Source organism: Sphaerodactylus townsendi, linkage group LG01 (assembly GCF_021028975.2).
Source record: "Sphaerodactylus townsendi isolate TG3544 linkage group LG01, MPM_Stown_v2.3, whole genome shotgun sequence".
NCBI lineage: Eukaryota > Metazoa > Chordata > Lepidosauria > Squamata > Sphaerodactylidae > Sphaerodactylus > Sphaerodactylus townsendi.
In genome coordinates, this window is record NC_059425.1 from 146,572,740 (window position 1) to 146,592,673 (window position 19,934).

Sequence of the window (19,934 nt, forward strand, 5' to 3'; positions counted from 1 at the left end):
TTCAACACACTAATGAACTGTTAGGCATAATGAGTGTCAGGAGAGTTACTTATTTTATTCTGTTAACAAATTTCGTCTCTGGGATTTTCTCCTTGCATGTATCTTCATTCACTATCTAAGCAGTGAACTCTTTGAAAAGACCATTTGCTTTATCAAGTAAACTTTCTAAATGTTAAGTCATTATCTGAACAAATATCATGGCCAGAATCCAGTGTCCAACACACATTATATTCAAATGCACTTAATTCTGGTGGTCAGTGACCGACATACTTTGTGAACTGGTTCACACATGTAGAGGAATGAAGTGTGTCAAGGCTAACCCTGCCTCAGTGCAGTAAAATAACCAAGTTTTTCCTGCGTTTGGTTCAAGTCACTCCCTAGTAACACACACCATAAAGTGGGTTCATTGAAAAATTCAAGAAAAAGTTTTTAAAATCATTACATATAGTTTAGTGGTAATCATAGGATGCTCTGAAAATAGCAGCAGAGGCATTGGTTCTTGTAGTTGGTACTTATGATGTTCAAGAGTATCTTTGGACAGCATTGGTGGGGTAGGTGGAATAAAGCAAAAAATGCTAAGAGTAGTATCTGCTTCCATAATAAGCTCTAATTTATAGAAAAGGCAGCCATAATCTCTTGACCTTCTTCAACAAATCACAGGGCTGTCTCCAAGAAATGTTCTGAACAAAATATTCTTAAATAAACAGTCTGGGGAAATGAACCATGGCCTCAGATGACTCTATGCTAATGCATTCTAAACTTTTAAAAAGCTGATTTCAGCAAACTTATGAAACTACTAGGTGTAAATCCATGGTAAAGAATACTAAAAGAGAAGGGAGTGCATGATAGATAGGAGTTTCCTAACAGTAAGATCTTGAAGGCACCATCTCAAATTGTTCCAATGAGGATGAAAAATGGGAGGAATCAAAGGAAGCTAGGATAGCTGTCTAAAGAAATTTCAACTGAGCTGAGATTTAAAAGAGATAAGTACAAGAAATAAAAAGGGGAGAAATCACCTAAGAGGAATTCAGACAAATAACCAGGATGTGTAGTGAGAAAGTCAGGAAAGCTAAAGCTCAGAATGAGCTGAGGCTTGCCAGAGAGGTTACAAACAATAAAAAAAGGCTTTTTTGTGGTTATGTTTATAGCAAAATGAAGAAAAAGGATATGACAGGATGGAGAAGATAGCAAAATGCTAACAGGATAGAGAAAAGGCAGAGCTACTCAGAGTTAACAGGATGGAGAAGGCAGAGCTACCTTCTTTACCTCAGTCTTTTCCCAAAAGGAAAACGGTATTCAAATGGGAGAAATGGAACATAAGATACAGTAGAGGAAACTCAGCACAGAATAAATGAACAGCTAGTACAGGAATACCTGAATACTTTAAATGAATTCAAATCTCCAGGGTCAGATTAACTATATCCTAGGATATTGAAAGAACTGGCAGAAGTAATCTCAGAATGACTTGCAATAATCTTTGAGAATGTCTAGAGAACAGCAGATGGAGGAAGACTAATGTTGTCCCCATCTTCAAAAAGAGAGGAAAAAGAGGACCCAAACAATTATAGCCTGGTCAGCCTGACATCAATACTAGGAAAGTTTCTAGAGCAGATCATTAAACAGACAGTCTGTAAGCACTTAGAAGGGAATACTATAATCACTAAAATTCAACATGGGTTTCTCAAAAAGAGATACTCTTGCAAGCAAGTTAGTCATGCCAGACTAATCTTATCTCCTTTTCTGATAAAGTACAAGCTTTGTAAACAAAGGGAATGCTGTGAATGTAACATACCTTGATTTTAGAGAGGCCTTTGACAAGATACCCATGATACTCTTACAAGCAAGTTAGTAAAGTGTGAGCTAGACAAGGCTACTGTTAGATGTATTTGTAATTAGTTGACTGACTGATGGCTTATCTTTATCCTGGAAAGAAGTGACTAGTGGGGTGCTGCAGGGTTCTGTCATGGACCCAGTGCTATTCAGTATTTTTATCAATGACTTAGATGATGGAATAGCGGGCATGCTAATCAAATTTGCAGACAACAGCAAATTAAGAGAGGTAGCTAATACCCCAGAGGGCAAGGTCAGAATTAAAAATGACCTGAGCAGATTAGAGAGCTGGGCCAAAACTAACGAAATGAATTTCTACAGAGATAAATGTAAGCTACTACACTTAGGCAGAAAAGATGAAATACACAGATATTGGACGGATGACACCAGGCTTGACAACAGTACATGTAAAATGGATCTGGGAATCTTAGTAGATTACAAACTGATCATGAGTCAGCAGTGTGATGCTGCAACCAAGAAAGCCAATGCAATAGGAGTGTAGTGTTTAGATCAAGGGATGTAATAATAGTACCTCTCTATTCTGCATTGGTCAGTCCTCACTGTGCCTAGTTCTAAGCACCACAATTCAAGAAGGAGGAGGAGGAGGAGGAGGAGGAGGAGAGTTTGGATTTATATCCCCCCTTTCTCTCCTGTAAGGAGACTCAAATGGACTTACAAACTCCTTTCCCTTCTTCCCTCACAACAAACACCCTGTGAGGTAGGTGGGGCTAAGAAAGCTCAGAAGAACTGTGACAAGCCCAAGGTCACCCAGCTGGCATGTGTTGGAGTGCACAGGCTGATTTGAATTCCACAGATAAGCCTCCACAGCTCAGGCAGCAGAGCAGGGAATCAAACCCGGTTCCTCCAGATTAGTTAAGTTGGAGTGTGTCCAGAGGAGGATGACCAAAATGGTAAAAGGTCTAGAATCCATGCCCTACAAGAAGTGACTTATAGATCTGGGTTTATTTAGTCTGGAGAAGAGAAGATTAAAAGGTGACATGATAGCCATATAAAATATTTGAAGGGACTTCATGTTGAAGACGGAGCACACTTGTTTTCTGTGCTCCAGAGACTAGGACGAGGAGTAATGTACTCAAGATACAGGAAAGGAGATTCCACCTAAACATTAAGAAGAACCTCCTAACAGTAAGAGCTGTTCAATAGAGGAGTATGGTGGAGTCTCCTTCTTTGAAGGTTTTTAACTGAGGACTGATGACCATCTGTCATTGTTTCATCTAAATGTATTTCAGAAAGGGCAGAAGATATCCATGTTCCTGTAAAAATTGGAAGACACCTTTTTCTCATTAATAATTTTTTAAAGATTTGAAAGCAGTGTGATCATTGCAAGCATTTCACTTAAAACCATACCCCAACCCACTTGCTTCTTCTTCAAGGAATAACACATTGAGAACTTAACACTAAGAAAAAGAAGCAATATCCAAAAAATACCCCTTAGAAATGTAATTAAATATAAAGTTACTGTTTGTGCTCAGAATAAGGGGCACAAGCTTAAAAATGCAAAGAAACTGGCAGGTTTGATGGACAGATTGTATATTACTCGATTTAAGGCAGGGATAAATCAGATTCTCCCCAGGGATTGTTTTCTCACCGACATTTTTGACAGCATTTTGTTTTGATCTAACAGTGATACTGAGAACTGGTTCTGTGAATGCTCGGCACTCTATTCTGGGAAATTGTGTCAATTTTCAAACTGTGAGAAGAACCCATGTGGGAATGGAGCCACATGTTTTCCAAAATCCAACCAAGACACCGTGTGCCTTTGTCCATATGGAAGAACTGGGATTCTCTGTCATGATGGTAAGAGAGGGGTAGAATTTAGCAAAGACTGTTCCATAACAGGCTGGTTCTGATGGATGAAGCTAATTAAAGAAACTGCTGATGTTGAAGCATAACAAAAGCTGATTCTGCACAGGCACCTGAAGTGGGTTACACAAATCTGTGTTGCCTGTGCTGCCGTTTGCACAGTGGGTGCAGGGATCAGCCGGGATCACTGGATCCCAGAAGCAGGAGGCAGCACAGTTCGCACAGGAAATACAGTGTTTCTTTGCAAACTGTGCAGCCTAGAATCTCCCCACCTGAGAATCCCCCCCCCCCGAGAATCTACCCCCCAAGAATACCCCCACCTACCAGCACAACTTGGCAGCTGCCTATTGGATAATCTACTCTAATGGTGGCCGCCTAGGGAATCCACCATAATGGTGGACAGAAGGGTTGGCATAGAACACTTCCTGCTTGCCACAGTTCGCATAGGCAAGCTCCAAGCGTTTGAACCCTGGGTTAAAGGGGGAAAGTTGTAAATGTAGCTGATCTAGCCACTGTGATTCATGCAATGGTCACCCCCAGGTTAGACTACTGTTACTCTCTCTACGCAGGCTTGCCTTTAGCCATGATTCGGAAATTGAAACTTGTGCAGAATGCGGTAGCCAGGCTTCTTACTGGAACTTCGAGCAGGGACCGGATTATGCCGGTCCTATACCATCTGCACTGGCTGCCGATCGGTACCAAGTCATGTTTAAAGTGTCGGTTCTGATCTTTAAAGCCATTCACGCCCTTGGACCTGCATACCTGAGGGACCGCCTCTCCCCATATTGCCCCATTAGGCCCCTCCTCTCCTCAGAGGAGGACCTACTGGTGATCCCTGCCCCAAAAGCGATCAGGCTGGCCTCCACAAGGGCCAGGGCCTTTACAGCCTGGCCTCCACAAGGGCCAGCCCTTAGCTGGTGCAACAGGCTCCCAAAGGAGATTAGGGCCCTGTGGGACTTGCAGAGCTTCCGCAGGGCCTGCAACATGAACCTGTTCTGCCAGGCATTTGGCCAGCCTGGTTAACTGCATCTACCATTCCACCTGGCCTCCCGTGGGCATGAGGCTGGGAAGGGGAAAGGTATACACCATCTGTATTATATGGTTCTGTTTTTTATTGATTATATAGAACTGATTTTTACTGGTTTTAAAGTATGTTTTAAGACTGTTGTTCTCTGCCCTGAGCCCCTAGGGCAGTGGTGGCGAACCTTTGGCACTCCAGATGTTATGGACTACAATTCCCATCAGCCCTTGCCAGCATAGCCAATTGGCCATGGTGGCAGGGGCTGATGGGAATTGTAGTCCATAATATCTGGAGTGCCAAAGGTTCGCCACCACAGCCCTAGGGGGAGGGCAGTTAAAAAGTCAAATAAATAAATAAATAACTTTCTTTTAACCTGGGTTCAAAACTCCCTTTATTGGATACTTGGGGCGCTTTGACTATTGAAAGCTTATACCTTGTAAATTTTGCTGGTTTTTAAGGTGGTGTACAGTCTCCAGCCACGAGGGTATAGTCAATCAACAAACACAATTAAGAAATAAATTAAATGACCTGCCCTGCTGGAAAGAGATTTTAAAGTACTGGTTTAAATCCACCCTTGCTTTCACTTGTCTATAAGGCTGTTTCCGCATGGGCGGAATAGCAGCCGGCCCCAGGGACTTTCGCTTAAAAAAATAGCAGTGTTCCTGGGATTCTGCGACGATTGCTGCCGCCGCTGCATAGCAGCAGCAGCAGCCTCGTAGAATCTCCCTGGAGCAGTGGCTGGCCAGCTTCAAACCTCAAGCCCCCTGAGCGAGGTATTTCGGAAACAGTGGCTTCCAACTGCTGCCGTGCAAATGGCAGTGGCTGGAAGGCACCATTTCCCCCCCCTTTCCCGAACGCCTACCTTGTCTCCTGGCTTCTGGCTTGTCGCAGAGGCCAGGGGACATGCCCCCCTGGCCTGGGACTCCAGAGCCGTTGCTCCAGGCTTTGGGGGCGTGCCCCCTAGCTTCTGCGATGAGCTGGAAGCCAGGAGACAAGGTAGGCATTCAGCAACAGTGCAGCCTGTGCAAAGGCTGCACCGCTGCCTGCCACCCTCCCAGGACCGTCCATGCGAACGGTCCCAGGGGTGTGTGTCGGCATTGTTTATGCCGACGCACCCCCGCACCGTTGCAGTGCAGAAAGGGCCTCTGTTAGGTCTGTATTTAAAGCACATGTGAAGAGCTTTTCAAAAGGGCTGTCAAAACTTACTGAAGACAATTCTGCCCACCTGGTTACTGAAGAGGCTGAAATTGTGAAACATGACAGAGTGTTAATCGTACTTTTAAAACAGTAAGAAATTGCCTTCTTTGTTCATAGAAGGAAGGGAAGAGGAGATTTAGTCTTCATAATGATATAATGTTTTTGTTCACCAGCTAATTACCTAATTAAAATTGCTGTTTTTATGGATTAGAAAGAGTCTTTTAAATGTAAACATTAATGCATCATTTTCTGTTTCATTTACTGAAATACGAATTTTCTCTTTTTCCCCTCCAACAGCTATTAATATTACTTCTCCTAGCTTCAGTGGTACAGATGCCTTTGGCTATACTTCATTCCTAGCTTATTCAGCAATTCCCAATATCAGCCTCTACTACAAATTCCACCTGAAATTTCGGTTGGCAAATGACAATTCATCACTTCAAGATAACCTGATATTTTTCACTGGGCAGAAGGGCCAAGGTAAGTTAATTAGGTGTCATACAATAAGGACTTTAACAAATGACACAGTTTTGCTATATATTTATGGGTAAGTCAAGAACCATAAACAAAAATACACATTTTTCTTTAGAGCTTTCTTATGGAGCTTTCTTTAGAGCTTTCCACCCAAAACCCTTGTTGCCTGCCATTGTGCCAAGAGGTGGTGGAAGGAAAAAATGCTGATTTCCAGAAAACGATAGGGTTTTCTGGAAATTCTTACAGCAAAGTGATGCCACTTCTGAGTCTTCCTGGAAGTGATGTCATGCATGAGTGACACAGTCCCCTCCCCTCCCCCCCCCATGTTCCCCCTTGAGCTCCTAAGCCTTCTTTGTGTTGATATATTTTATTGGGAGAAAGAAATGTCCCGTTTTTCATTTTAAGACCTGGAACAACAAAAGAAAACATATAATTGGCCTTTATATTTCCACAATTTCTGAAAAAAGAAGTCACCTATCATTCGCTCATATAAGCTTATAGAAACAGGTTACTTTCAGTTAGTCAGTAATAAAAAAGTACATTCTGCTCATGACCAGAAGCAGATTCAGTAATAAAAAAAATACATTCTGCTCATGACCAGAAGCAAAAGCAAATCCTTTTTTGGAAAGTTACAGTGCTATCGTTGAAGCCCTCTGTCATTTGTACTCTGATGTTAATGGGAAGGGTGGTACTAGGCTTCAGGATAACAATCTTTTGCAGAAAATGGAAGAACTGGAATTTGTGTTTATGCTGCATTTTTGGACCCATGTGCTAGATTGGTTTCACAGGGTCAGCAAAGCCATTCAGAAACCAGAACTGTTATTGAGCATTTGTGCAAGTTTTTTAGGATTTTTTAAAACAAAATTAGAAAATATTTTGATGAGCTTGAGCAACAAGCAAAAGCTACCTTGCCAAATGTTAACTTCAGAACTTCCACAGGGAGACAAAGAGTACAGGTAGAACACTAAACTAAGGTTTAAACACTTCTGCACAGCAAAATCTGTGGTCAGCCACAAGAGGGCATTAGAACACTAGCTGGAGGAACATTAGATAAATATATAATATGTTTCCTTTGTACTTTAAGACATTAATAGTGCAATCCTAAATAGAGCCACGCCTTTGAAAGCCTATTTACTTCAGTTAATTTAAATGGGTAGGTTTAAAAAAATCTTCTACTTCTACTTCTTCTACTTCTCTTAAAGAGAGTTGAAAGAGAGAGAGAAATAGTGTGACAGAAGTACATTACATTTAAATTGACCCAATCAGTAGAACTCTTTTCTTTTTTAAAAAAGTCTAATATTTCCTCAACACTTATTTAATGTTTTCTGCATCTCATCTACTTATGAATAATAAATCTATATGGTCTATATTCCCTAAAACATCCTTATGATATTGATGAACCAAGAATATTCCTGCATATTGTTTGGTTGAAATGGATCAAGTTCTCAGATAATTCATAGTTCGAAGATTCGGGCTTTCAGGAACCCTTCTTGGCATCCATTTTACCTTAAATCGGGTAATAACATCAAATCACTGAGTTGTTCAAATCGTTGAAATTCCTTGTATAGGAATATCTGCCTCTCATGATATTGACACTCATAGACAAGGAAGAAACAAGGGAGATGAGAATATGTAAAAGTCCTCATATCTGATAGGTGCCTTAATGGAAATGATCACTTCTGTGGTTTCAGTAACTGAAAGACTGCTCTACGTATTGTGCTACTATGTCCACTTAAAACACAAGTCCCTTCACACATTATAAAATTATTACAGAGAAAGCATTTGGGTTTAAAAAAATTATTTAAAAGCTCTATGCAAGTTACTAAATGAGATGCCCTGATATATGCTCTCCACATGGGTGAAAGATTCTTCCAGTTCTAGCTGGGTTAATATTCATTCCATCTTTAATCCAGAGATTTCAATCTGATAATTTTAGATATAATTTCATGGATCTTTGAGTAGCAGAACTGAAGAAGTAAAGCGATTACAGGGTCCACAGAGACCATGGACAAAGTCAAACAACATTTTGAAGTCCTCTGGTGCACACTTTCACAACCCCAAGTGTTGCAGTTCTTTGGGAAAATGCAGCATGTGTTATGACAAAATAATGAATTACCTTTTTGTATGCCAAAAAGATGTTTAATTTGAGTGCACAAAGGGCTAATTTTTGAGGAGGACATGATTTTTCCCTTTTTGTATGAAACTGAAGTGCATATTTGCCCTCTGTGTCTGTAGCAGAAACACAAAAATAATAGGAACTTCTTCAAAATTAAGCCAATTTTGTGCCAGAAAACAATTTTTTTTCAGCACACCAAGGGGATTCTTCAATTTTTTTCCATATACAATATCTCTTTCCTTCTAATATGCTATATGAGAAAGAGGGAGAATGCAAGCAGATTCTGCATTAAAAATGAGAGTTTATATTTCCTAGATTGCCACTTTAATATGATATCATTGCTTTAGGTCTCAATGGGGACGATTTCCTGGTGTTAGGCCTGCGCAATGGCAGTGTAGTATATAGCTACAACTTGGGATCTGGAACAGCCACTATTATTAGTGAGCCAATAAATAGGACGCTTCATGTTCACCTGGTCAGTCTTGGCAAATCTCTTCAGGCTGGATGGCTTAAGGTAACAAGTCTTTTTCTGGTGGATAACTTTATTAGTCTGTGATAGTAGAGTAAAATGTGAGTCCAGTAGTACAGGACCAGCATTTTTTTTTTCAGGGTATAAGCTTTTGTGACTCAGAGCTTAATTCGTCAAATATAAAATATTTATTGAAGTTTATTGAAATAATCTTTTCAGCAAGTTTTGTTGCTGATTTGTTTCTGAGTTCAATTTGAAATGCTGATGCTAACCTTTACAAACTTAAACTGTGTAGAGTTCCAGTACCATTGATTGTGATCTTCTTCCTTGAGAGAAATCAGGGTGGACTTTTCCCTTCTATTTTGAACACTATCTTAGGAGATACATTTGGCTGAAAAAATGTGGCAGTATGAGTATCTGTCTTATTTACATTTTTATCTGTTGCTGAACTGAATAGTTTAAAAAAATTCTACTGCTGCTGTTATTATTCTTTGACTGTTTTAATTCTGTTATTAGTACTAGTGTTATTGTTTTTAACTATTTTTTCTCCATTTTTTCATGTATGGAGAATTTTTTTCTCCATTTCAACTGCCCTCTCTCCACCCATTTCTCTTCCTCACCTACAATTTTTTATACTTGTGAAATCATTTGGCATGCCTTCAACCCCCCCCCCCTGCATTTTCCTCCTAATCTTTTCAGTTCCATACACTACTGTTGAAAACAACCCCCTATCAGCCATTTTCCCCCTCTTCCATTTTTGGATCCCTGCCCCCTCTTGCATTGGTGAGCTAACATAGGTCACACAGTCAGCCAGGGTTGTGTTATTTTGCCCTAACGTTAGTCCACTAAGGCAAAGGGGTGGGGAAAATTCTGTTGAAAATGGAGGAGGGGGAAGAAAATGGCTGATGGGGAAGAGCCCCAGCAGATTTGGGGGGAAATGCAGGGGGAAAGGAAGTGTAAAATTCAAAGCACATGCTGCAGGGGGAAATATGACAGGTCAAACCTCACTGTGAGCTGTAAGTGTGTAAATGATTTATGTCAACATCTACACTTTCTGGGCATCAGTCCCCTTTTAAAATCAGATACTTTCCCCTTTCCCATGTTTATAATCTAAACTTGAAACTTTTAAGGAAGTTTAGTGGTCCAATCCAGAGGGGGAAAGGATCACATCTCTCTTGCGATGCAAGTCTGCACTGATGCATCTCTGTTGGCGGAGAGGGCAAATGCACCAGCATTCAGTCACCCCACAACTCCAAAAGTTGGCATCACTGGGGCGCAACACTGGTGTCCTCGGTTATATTGGTATGAGGGGGGGAGGGCATTCTCGGGGGTGGACCTGACTTTAGTCAACTGCAACCTGGGCTTTCAAGACAGAAATGCTGTGGCTAGGACTTTAGACTGTAGAGTGCTTTCCAGGCAGCCATGGGTTTTTTCCTGTCTTGCTGCACCCCCACACCACCTGAAAGTCCCCTGGAGACAGTGCAGCAGTGCAGTGGCAGAGTTGTCCCTGGCCACAGTGGCCTCTGGACTGGGCTGCTTATGTGATAGACTCTAGCATAACACAAGAACTGGATGTTCTTTTCTGCCTGGCAGAAATATTTGAACATCTCAGTAGATTTTTGAATCATGGGAATAGATTGAAAACTGCAGCTTGAAACATGTTTTTGTAACCATTTTGTCCCCATTATTAATTTATAATAATGTCTCTCTGCTGGGAAGTACGTAGCTGCACGTTCTTAAGAGATACTGGTTCAGTTTGCTATAAATAACGTCTCTCTTTTTAAAAAGGTGGATGATCATCAGAATAAAACTGTTATATCTCCAGGAAGATTAGTTGGGCTCAATGTCTTCAGTCAGTTTTATGTAGGAGGCTATGTGGAATACATTCCAGAACTCTTGCCAAATGGATCCAATTTTAAGAATGGCTTTCAAGGTAACTATTATTTGCATCATGTGGTCATTGCATGAGAAACCAAATACATTTTAAACAACTTAAAAATAAAATAAACTACAAATAGCATTCACAGATATCCTAATACATGCTGTCATTTTACCTTTATGCAGAATGTCCCTTGTTTCTGGCAGATATTAGCAGACTTCTTACATAATACCTGCAAAGTGAGTGCTGAGTAAAAGTAACAAAAGAATACACAGTACAAATACAACCCCCATCCAAATAATGGTCTGTATCATGTCTGTATGATTTGTAGCTCTCTAAACTGAATGCAGTCAACTAGCAATATGCATCAGCTTGTTGAAACCTGACAACCACCTGTAAAAGAGCTATAGGTGAAGATGGACAAATGCAATATCAGACTCAAGAAAAGTTCAGGGGGAAAAGGCAATCAAATAAACAAATGCCCATATCCATCAATTACACGTGCTCCTGATAGGTACACATTTTCCAGATTCATCCAGTGTTGAAGACATGTTTTCTTAAAAATACCCGAGGGGAAACTATATGCGTATCATGTTGCCTATGAAGGGTGTGTGTGTGCAAATGGCAGTTTCCCCTCTTCTTAAATACAAATGCCATTTATTTCCTTGATGAGATGTGACACTGTCTGTTTTTTTGTTGTCTTTTTCATTTAAGGATCATAATCTGAAGCTTGAACCTATAAGGGTCAAAACAGACATGATAGGCCCTTGTTAATTAACAAAACCAAGCAAGAGTTGAATAATTAAATCTTCCCTTTTGGTCCCGTACGACCCTGATCCAACTTTCTGGTGCTGCTTCAAGTGCTTACAGTTCACAGATTAATAGAACTCAGCTATCTTCATCCCTCCTGTTCTAGCTCTTCTACATGATGGCGTTGAGAAACATTTCTCTGTGTCCTCTCTATCTTTTTTGCCTTCTTGATGAAATTCAAACACACTCATTCATACTTCTTAGCTTTTCTATATGTATTGGTTCTCCTCTTTCTTTCTCTAAAGGTTGCATTTTTGATATTCAAGTTTGCAATGGAAGAGATCTTCAATGTAAAGCGCTGGGTATTCCAGAAGGCCATCCAAATTCTGGCCGCAATGTAGGCCAGTGTGACCAATCTCCGTGCCAACTGATAAACTGCAGGAATGGAGGAACGTGTGTGGAAAGAGGCTCCACTGTTTAGTAAGTGTACAAGTGTTTCAAGCAACTATTCTAAGAGAACATATCACGTTCTTGCTGATTTGCACTAAGATCAAGTTGATCGGCTGTATACTAAATGTGACAATGACTCCAGGTTGCACGACCCCATTTCATGCAGATGCATGCAGAAGCTGGTCACAAAGCTCCTGCTGAACCTAATTCCATTTTCTGCCACACCTGTAATAGCTAGATCAGGTTGTAGATGAAAACATACTTCGTAAAGATTAGGTGCTAAGTTATAATTTGTTAATGGAACTGTAGTAATGGCTCATTCCAGCTCACTCCCCGAGCAGCAGGTTGCCTCTTAAAAGGAAACATGTGTATACCTTCTTTAATTACTAGCATATCCATTTTAAAAAAATCTCTGCCCACTGCCTGTCAAAGGCTAGTCTGACCAATAAGGCTAGCCTGACCAATAACCTGTAAGGCTAGCCTGATGAATAATCTGAGTCCTGCTTCATATGTTATGAAGGCTGTATGGTGAACATATGGACTATCACCAAACATAGCCTGGGAATTAATTCTTGGGCACATGCAGCCATGATTGTGAGTGTGTGGAGTATAAGCTCCCCCACCCCACACCCCAGATCAGGTTTTTCTGACCTGAGGCAGTACCAGGAAGCTGCTGTTCAACCCACTTCTACATGCAAATCTCCCTTGCAGGACAAACTTGGGGAAGCAGTGCTGGGGGAAAGCTGAAGAACCTGTTCCCACATGCCACAGCCCTGATACGAGCCCATGTGCTCCTTGGAAACTAAATTCCCAGCTCAGGGCTTTCAGCACCTATCTAGGCATCAATCCACATGTCTACCATGTGGACTTCATAACATGTGAATTGATGCTGACATTGTAAAGTGTGTTTATTTGCATTCATGTGATTGACCCCATCTCTCTTTTCACTTGACCAGTCCAAGCACCTGTGTAACTCAGCTGCAAAATCATAGCTACCTCGAATCCCCACTCCAGAGTTCTAGTTCCTGCTTAATCACAGTTTCCCTTTTAGCATGATCAGTGCTGCCGTTATCACCACAGTCCCCAGCCTTGCCTTTGCCTGTGGGTTGGGTCAAAAGCCAAGGTTAAGCACAGTGAATCTGTCAGACATGATGCTGTCCCCTCTGTCTGTACCTTTGTGGTATTATGTTGCTGTCTCACATACATGCATACGTGCATCCGCTCATAGGATGCCTTTGAGTCAGATGTGGGTAAGAAGGGAGTGTTTAAGCCATTCATAAAATGATCTGAGGCAGTGAGGGTCTATAGTCTGCAGTTACATTTTAGTTCGAGATTGATGGGCAGCCCCATCCAAGCCTCAGGGGGCCAGCCACAGTGCTACAGCCACACCACCCTGCTGCTCCCAAAGGTGCTTCTCAGCGGCATGAAAAGGCTTCACAAGCGTGAAAGCCTTCCTGCTGCCAAGAAGCCCCCATTGACCTTAGTGGACTTACGCTGTCCCAAAGGGTTGCATAAGTCTGATTTTCCCGGTTCCCACACAACACTCCAAATGGCCACAAGGGACCAACTAATGTCAACTCCTCCCCAGGCCATGTTCTCTCCTGCCTCTGCTATGTGGGTGACAGTGGGGGTGCTGGGACGCTGGTGCAGCATCTGGTACTGTGTCCCATTGCTGGAGAGGGTGGTGGACACATGGCAGCAGTTTCACCCCCCTCCCACTGGGGCAGGTGCCCCAGAGAGGGTTAATCTGCCAGTGGATCCAGCCAACTGCTCCCATGAGTGCATTTGGGGGGCCCTTTGGATGGAACTGTTTGTTGTTGTTAAATTATCATTTGTTAATGTAACTGTAGTAATGGCTCATTCCAGTTCACTCCCTGAACAGCAGGTTGCCTCTTCAAAAGAAACATGTGTTTCTTCTGTGTGCTTTTTCCTATTGTCACCTCACAATTGTTGCGTTGCTTCTTGAATCCTCCTCACGCTCAGAGAAAGAAACTTGTCAAAGCTGTGAAAAGACAGGTTGTCTTTGATTCCTGTCAGCAAATGTTTCCTGTCAGTGGAAGCTTTTGCATTTCCTTGGAGCCCAAGAACCTATTCTTTTTTGTTCTATTAAAAGATCTGTTTCTCTGAAGGACTATATCCTCTGGGATCTGGGTTTGTTTTAAAATATTGTTTTGGCTCCAGGAAGTAATTTCCTCCTAAGGGTTTTGCGCTTGCAATTTTGAGAAATTGTTCGCTGTGACAGCACCTCCATTCTGAAATGATGTGCAGTGCATTTAAATTTGAGAGCCTGTTGCTATGGGGACAGGACTACTGATTTAAGTAAGTGAGGCAGCATACATTTCCGGTGGAATTTCATTTTAAAGGTAAACTTCATATTTTACTTACTGGCTGGGTGATCCTCTGTATTTAATGCAGGTAAAATGTAAGCATTTGTACAGGAAATCAAAGGACATGCAAAGCTTCTAATAATTTGTTTGTAATACTAGTCACTCTTGGAATATATATAAAAAGAAACGTTTCCATATTAGAAAAGATCTATTGGATGAGGTATAAAGTTACCTGTTAGAAAAATATTATACAAACAAGCACCTGATAGTTAGTGGGTTATTTTAACTGATAAGAAATTAGTGCAAACATACTCACTTCGGAAATGATAACTTCAGTGTATGTATACGGTAACATGAATCAGTACCTAAGGCACATTCTTCCACACCAATTTGTACAGGTCTACTGTTCTTGCTAAATTAAACTGAAATCTGTTATTAAGAGTTTATTGCTTGTATAAGATAAGGCACAGGGAGAAGTGTCATGTGTGAATGCAAAACACATGCAGAACAAGTATTTTCACGTGGATCAGCCTTATTTCATATTTAAAGGAGTTTGTGAATGTGTGTGAAAAAGAAAACCTTTCACTCTGTCAGGAAGTAATGCTATGCATATCTAGCCAACTGTCCAGAAACACAATCATGATTCTCCTCCTACCATCAATAATTTATTCAAGGGAATTCAATTGCCTAAAAAGACAGGGTTTGTGGGTTGACTTTGATTCTCTGTGCACTTTACGTGGGTGACAATGTGGGAGGTCTTCTGTTCCACAATTTGGATTGGAATTATGAGATGATCACAAGTTCCATACTAAACACACAGCCTTCATTTGTTTTTCTGGGTCTCTAGGATCAAATTTGGTGTAGTGACCGTTGCACCATAAATGTATATCAGTTTAAGCCAGTTCAGTTCATTAACAGTTTATTATCACAGCTTCTCTCAAAGACTCCTGAGAAATGTAGTTTGATAGAAGTGCTGAACATTCTCTATGTCTCAGGATTCTCTAGGAAGGGATGTTTAACCATGTTAAATCTGTAGTTTAGGCATGCCAACATTGTTCTGGGCTTAATGTCATAAAAACAGGGTTGTTTAAGACAGATAGTCTTTATATACACAAGATTTTTGAGAGCTTGTGGTTTTGTTTTGGGGGGGCTTTTGTATGTTTTCAGAAAGCTTGGGAGGACTTTTGTTCGTGTGTGGAGATTTTCTTTATTTTTGGCTGTGTGCTTGTCTCAGGCTTTTGAGGCCTGTTCTGCACGGGCCCCTGCAGCAGCTGCACACCAGCATATATGAGCAGCATATATGCAGTCTGTGGAGGTGCCTCTGCATAGAGGCCCCTCCATTTTATTTCCCCACATTTAGCTCACCGGGGGTCGAAGGGCAATGTGGGCATGTCTCCTCATCCCTGAGGAGCTCCGCAGGAAGAAAAGGTAAATGTGGGGAAAGCAGGAGGTGTCTAAAAGCGGCGCTGTCTGGGAAATTCTGTTTTCCAAAAGCCTCGTTCATTAAACAAGGCAGGAAAACAGCACTTTCCCGCCGGTTTTGGGGGGAAAGCGCGGCGCTGCCTCAATGCAGAGGAGGCAGCCATGTGAACAGCGCACCTGGAATGGTGTTTTTACCCTTCCAGGGGCGCTGTTTTTGTCCCGTGTGAAGAGAAACTGCGGTCTATACTACTGTGTATAGTCTGCAATGGCTGTTGCTCTAAGTAGAATCCTACTATGTAATTTTTCCATTGTTTCATGTGCCAAGTTAATGCTCTTGCTGTGCTTCAGTTCTGTTTTCAGATTTCTAACTGGTTCCAGCTTTCCAAAACCCAAATCCTATTGCACTGTTTATTGAATGTCTCTGTAATCTGCTTTTAGTCCCAGACTGTAAATAACACAAGATTTTAAAAATGCTATTGTTATCTCTTTTGTGCACATCCTAGCTGTCTGTGCCATATTGGTTGGAAAGGGGCACTCTGCACAGAGACCATTTCCGTGTGTGATCCTGAACACAGCTCACCACATAGATGCAGGCAAGGTGCCACCTGCATACCACTGCCTGATGGATACAGTTGTCACTGCCCATTAGGAACCACCGGTATCTACTGTGAACAAGGTATGGCAAAGATTGCTTCTTCCATTATGAATGAGTTTTCCTTTTGCCCATTTTTTCTTTATATGTATGTTCCTCTTCAGGGCTTAGTAGGAAGTATTTTTCTTTTAAAAATGCATGTCAAGTCTTTGCTTTACAACATAGCACTTCGATGCAGCAACAGAGTCCACAGAGCAAAGTAGTTCATAGATCTTAGCTGAGGAGGACTTGAATGAGGATGCACAGATTTGCTCTCTGGGTCTCATAAAATGATCATCTCAACACTTCATTGTGACAGCTTCAGCTATTATTTTGAACTTTCTTTGGGAAGAAATGAATCTCAGGCTCACATTCATCCATGCTCAGTTCTCTCCCCCAGTATGTTCACTCTTGTTGGAAAGTACATCTGACCATACTAATAAATACCTGGGATCATTTTCAATCTTCTAGAGCTCTGTGTCTTTAATCAATGGATGAAAGATGGGTCTTGGAATAACCTTGTATTTCTAGCTATTCTAGGAGAATCCCTTTCACACCACGTTCAGCAGATTACATTTAACCAAGCCCACAGGAAGACATTCTGATGAACAATAAGCAAAATTACAACCTAGCTCACTTTCGTTAAAGGTCATAATATGCAGTTTGACTCATCGAGCAAAAACTCAACCAATTAAAATTAGTTAATTACAATTAACATTAGTTACAACAAATCGTCCTTCTCTGAGTTCCAGAATGGCCACAGAAAATATCACAACTGTGTTAAGTAACATTTTTAAAATAGTTAGACAAATAAGGAGTCTTGGAAAGTGCATCAGGTTAAACCAAATCAGCTAACATTTTAATAATGTAACTTTCTTTAGGTCATTTATAGCTTTTATCTGTAATACGGAAGCAGGCAATAGCAAACCATCTCCGAATGTCTCTTGTGTGTGTGTGTGTGTGTGTGTGTGTGTGTGTGTGTGTGTGTGTGTGTTGCCTTACTATCTGTATAGCTGGTACAAGGAGCACAGAGAGTATACAAGCAACTTCTTTTACCACCTTGCAAGGTATACGAGGCTGAGAGAGAGCGTGACTGGCCCAAGGTCATCCAGGCATGCTTCATAGGAAAGTGGAGAATTGAGCCTGCATATCACAAAGCCTCCTGAATTAGATAGTCCCAGACTAACCTGATCTTACCAGATCTCAGAAGCTAAGCAGCGTTGGCCCTGGTTAGTATTTGGATGGGCGACCTCCAAGGAACACAAGAGTTGTAACATAGGCTCCTTCCGCACATGCAGAATAATGCACTTTCAAACTGCTGTCAATGCTCTTTGAAGCTGTGTGGAATAGCAAAATCCACTTGCAAACAGTTGTGAAAGTGGTTTGAAAACTCATTATTCTGCGTGTGCGGAAGGGACCATAGAGGCAGGCAATGGAAAACCACCTCCAAATATCTCTTGCTTTGAAAACTCCACGGGGTCGCCATAAGTCAGTGGTGGCAAACCTATGGCACAGGTGCCAGAGGTGGCACTCAGAGCCCTCTCTGTGGGCGCACGCAAACAGAGTCACCCCACACACACACACCTAGGCTGGCCTGGGCTGCTAGGCTTGATTATCAGCATTAAACCTAAGACCTAGTTTTGGGGAAGCAGTGTAGGTAACCCTGTTAAGTGCTGTTAAACCCCACTGATTATCATGCTGAAGTACGATCCTTTTCCTGGGAGTAAGCTTGGTTGCTGGCAATGGGGCTTGCTCCTAGGGTCGTGATTCACCCGTTGGAAGAGTTGCACGGTTGCTTCAAAGCAAAGCCACTGACTACCACCAAGCTTATTCCCGAGTAACGCATGCCTCGGAGCCAACCATTTTTTTCTAAACTAAAACCTCAGTATCCAAGTTAAATTGCCGTGTTGGCACTTTGCGATAAATAAGTTGGTTTTGGGTTGCAATTTGGGCACTCGGTCTCGAAAAGGTTCGCCATCACTGCCATAAGTCAAATGCAACTTGACAGCACCCTGCAAAAATGTATATGTATCCTAGAGCTTTGTCTAACACCTTTTGCATTTCACACAATTCCTTAGTTTTTGAGTTGAAGACTTGTGTTATGGTGGGAGGCACATTCCTTTGCTAGTCTTGTAATAATGATGCCAAGAAATGCTTTCTGAGCTATTTTGGCCCAGCAAGTAGCGAACTTGCCATAGATCTGGAAGAGCCTCACAGAAGGTTTCTGTATCACCATTAGGTTTCTATCTGTAAAATGGGAAGAAGAATAACCAACCAAACAAGGGTGTTTAAAGATGAACATAAGAGAAACTGTGAAGTGTTTGGCAATGGCAAGTACAAGAGTAGCTTTTATTTAGTATATGCACCAACATGATGTTTTATACTGATTGGATAACAATAATTAAATAGGCAGAATTGGGTATTCTTGCCTAAGTATTGCTTTCAGCTTCACACAGCTAACAGTTTTCTTTGCCATTTCTTTGTTCTATCCACCAGTTGCCTTCTTCTAAAAGTCTCCTTTAGAATCAACAAAATAATTTGTATTTACCTTCATTTCAGTTCCCCAGTTTTTCATACTGTAAAATTCAAGTTCGTGTCTGTAGTTTCTCTGATTCAAACCAAACTGAATTGCATATCACAAGACTAATGTGTCCCTCCAGCGTGACTTGCATGTAGGGTTGACAACCTCCAAGTGGGCCCAGAATTACAACAGATCTCCAGACTACAGAGAACAGATTCCCTGAAGAAAATGGCTGCTGTATGGTATTATATTCTGCCAAGGTCCCTCTCTCCCCAAACTGTGTTCTGCCCAGGCTTCACCCCCTCCAAACCTCCAGGAATTTCCCAGTCCAGAGTTGCCATTTTTAACTTGCAGTCCCTTTTTGCTTTTAAAAGCAGACCCCTGCCACGCACTTTGTATACAATGAGGGCAGGGTAGTTGTCTTGAGCCAGCCTCAGCTCAGCCTTCCACCCCACCCAAGGAATCCTTTTCCTGACTTACCAAGGAGAGGTGCAGGGTGAGGTGTCCGACATGCTGGCTACCAGCCAGAGACCACGGTTGCAGAGACTGAGTAAGGAATGTGTCAACAATGGCACACCAAGCTCACCACCAACTTTGTTGGGGGGGGGGGCAGCCACACAACTCAACAGGGCAGGGGGGAAGTCGAGGAGAGGCAAGGCCAGCCAGGCACCCTCAGAACACTGAGAGTGCAGCAGCTGGTCCAGAAGGAGGCACTTTCACCTAAGATGCCAGGGCTTACCCCATCCTCCTGGGAAACTGCATGCTGGGTAGGGTGAGCAGAGCAAATGTAGCCCAGGTGGGACAAAAGGGTGGAGCATAGGGAAGATAAATAGGAAGTGGGGAAAATGGGAGAAGGACATGCTGGGGAGCCCATCAATGTCCTGAGGGAAGAGCATGGGAAAGGCTTCAGGTTGGGCCAACTGGGGAAGGGGGTGGAGGAACCCCCTTTTAAAAGGAGGCAAGGAATAATGGCCGCGGATGAAGCTGATTGAGGAGGTTTTTGCTGCACTGGCTAACTTTCCT

At 42.0% G+C, this 19,934-nt stretch overlaps 1 protein-coding gene across 1 annotated transcript in view; it reads left to right on the forward strand.

Moving 5' to 3' along the window:
- Positions 1–19,934, forward strand: part of LOC125432636 (protein eyes shut homolog) — a 300,627-nt gene that overhangs the window by 263,691 nt on the left and 17,002 nt on the right. The window contains exons 8-13 of the mRNA XM_048496405.1: positions 3,476–3,648; positions 6,170–6,352; positions 8,810–8,976; positions 10,720–10,864; positions 11,866–12,040; positions 16,263–16,435. Coding sequence (XP_048352362.1) covers positions 3,476–3,648; positions 6,170–6,352; positions 8,810–8,976; positions 10,720–10,864; positions 11,866–12,040; positions 16,263–16,435 — 1,016 coding nt within the window. The remainder of the gene's footprint in view (positions 1–3,475; positions 3,649–6,169; positions 6,353–8,809; positions 8,977–10,719; positions 10,865–11,865; positions 12,041–16,262; positions 16,436–19,934) is intronic.